The sequence below is a fragment of the Trachemys scripta genome, chromosome 2 (genome assembly GCF_013100865.1).
Source record: "Trachemys scripta elegans isolate TJP31775 chromosome 2, CAS_Tse_1.0, whole genome shotgun sequence".
NCBI lineage: Eukaryota > Metazoa > Chordata > Testudines > Emydidae > Trachemys > Trachemys scripta.
The window spans coordinates 141,263,139-141,264,904 of NC_048299.1; the positions used below are offsets into that span (position 1 = coordinate 141,263,139).

General features: G+C 67.8%; 1 protein-coding gene across 1 annotated transcript; it reads left to right on the forward strand.

Annotated features, from left to right (window-relative positions):
- Nucleotides 1–260: 260 nt before the first annotated feature.
- LOC117871592 (heparan sulfate glucosamine 3-O-sulfotransferase 1-like) lies at nucleotides 261–1,766 on the forward strand. Its single transcript, XM_034759402.1, has one exon. The coding sequence runs from the start codon at nucleotides 580–582 to the stop codon at nucleotides 1,492–1,494; it is 915 nt and encodes a 304-aa protein (XP_034615293.1). The 5' UTR covers nucleotides 261–579; the 3' UTR covers nucleotides 1,495–1,766.

The following is a 1,766-nucleotide window of genomic DNA, read 5'->3' on the forward strand; positions in this document are numbered from 1 at the left end:
GGGGCGAGGAGCAGCTGGGTTGGGGGCTCGGGCCTGGGCCCCAGGCCAGCCCAGCCCAGCCCAGCTGATCAGGAGGGGCTGGGGAGCAGGGCCCAGTAGCAGAATGGAAATCCCGCCGCTCAGCTCCTTCTCACGTCCCTGCCCAGGATAGGCACCTGGGGACCATGAGAGACCATGGAGCCCACCCCATTGCACTGGCCCCACTGGTCTGAGCTGCTCCAGCTGACGCCCCATTTCTCCCCTTCCTCCCACAGGTGGCCACCAGCCCTGGGCTGCTCCAGGCATTGAGGAGCGGGATACTTGAACAAGGGGCCCAAGAGAGAGCGGCGGCAGGAAGCCGACTGGGGCCATAGTGCTCCGCTGCCCCTCTGAGCGGAGACTGTGCCAGGGAAGGGGCTCTGCCAGCCAGGATCAGGGTGGGACCCTACTGGGGGCAAGGGAGGGGAGCCCCTGGAGTTAACCCTGCTCATAGAAGGGAGTTGGGTGTGAGCTGAGCAGCCTTTAGTCTACGCAGCAGACCCCCAGCTCCTACCAAGAGCCCAGTCTACTTGTGCCCATCTATCCTGGGCAAGGGCAGCCATGGCCTGCTGGTGGGCTGGCTGGCTGCTCCTGCTGGTGGAGGCTTGGGGGGCCCACCTGGCGCAGGGGATGCTGGAGCCCTGGGCCCAGGAGGCTCTGTGGCTGGGAAACACATCCGCGTTCCAGGCCAGCAGCCTGCAGCGCCGCCTGCCTCAGGGGATCATCATTGGGGTGCGGAAGGGGGGCACGCGGGCCCTGTTGGAGATGCTGGCGCTGCACCCCCAGGTGGCCGCTGCCCGTGCCGAGGTGCACTTCTTCAACCGGGAGGAGAACTACCGCCGGGGGCTGGGCTGGTACCGCCAGCAGATGCCCCTCTCGCACCCCGGCCAGCTCACCGTGGAGAAGACCCCAGGCTACTTCTCCTCCCCGCGGGCCCCCGAGCGCGTCCGCGCCATGGACCCTGCCGTGCGGCTCCTGCTCATCGTGCGGGACCCAGTGGAGCGGCTGGTGTCAGACTATACCCAGATCCTGCACAACCGCCGGGCACGGCGCAAGCCCTACCCGCCCCTAGAGCGGCTCCTGCTGCGGGGGGACCGGGGCCTCGACACCCGCTACAAGGCTATCCAGCGCAGCCTCTATGCCCTGCAACTGGCCCGCTGGCTGGCCGCCTTCCCCTCGGCCCACATCCACGTGGTGGACGGGGGCGGCCTGATCCGCGAGCCCCTGCCCGAGCTGCGCCGCGTGGAGCAGTTCCTGGGCCTGGCACCCAGCCTGGGCCCCAACAACTTCTACTTCAACCAGACCAAGGGCTTCTATTGCCTGCGGGCTGGGGCCCGCCAGCGCTGCCTGGATGAGTCCAAGGGGCGGCCCCACCCGCCCATCACCGAGCAGCTGCTGGAGCAGCTCTGCACCTACTTCAGCGCCCACAACGAGCACTTCTTCAGCCTGGTGGGGCGCACGTTCAACTGGTGCTGAACTGGGCAGGGCCTGTGGGGCCAGACCCCCCCAGTGTGCCGAGCCCTGCGGGGACAGAGCCCCCTCCCCAGGGCAGAGGCTGTGAAATGAGGGGAGGGGGAGTTGGTACCACAACAGGCTGGGCAGCTCTCCCTGCCCCCCCAGCTCAGAGGACTTAAGTGCTCAGAGCAGGCTGTGAGGGGGCTCCTGCTGGGGCTGTATCCCCTGGACATGAGAGGGTAGATGGGAAAGGGGGTGGGAGAAACCAATCAGGGCAGGAGTGGGTGGCTCCC

Excerpts from the sequence above, each read along its gene's own strand:
- LOC117871592 (XM_034759402.1), top strand. The coding sequence starts at position 580 with ATGGCCTGCTGGTGGGCTGGCTGGCTGCTCCTGCTGGTGGAGGCTTGG.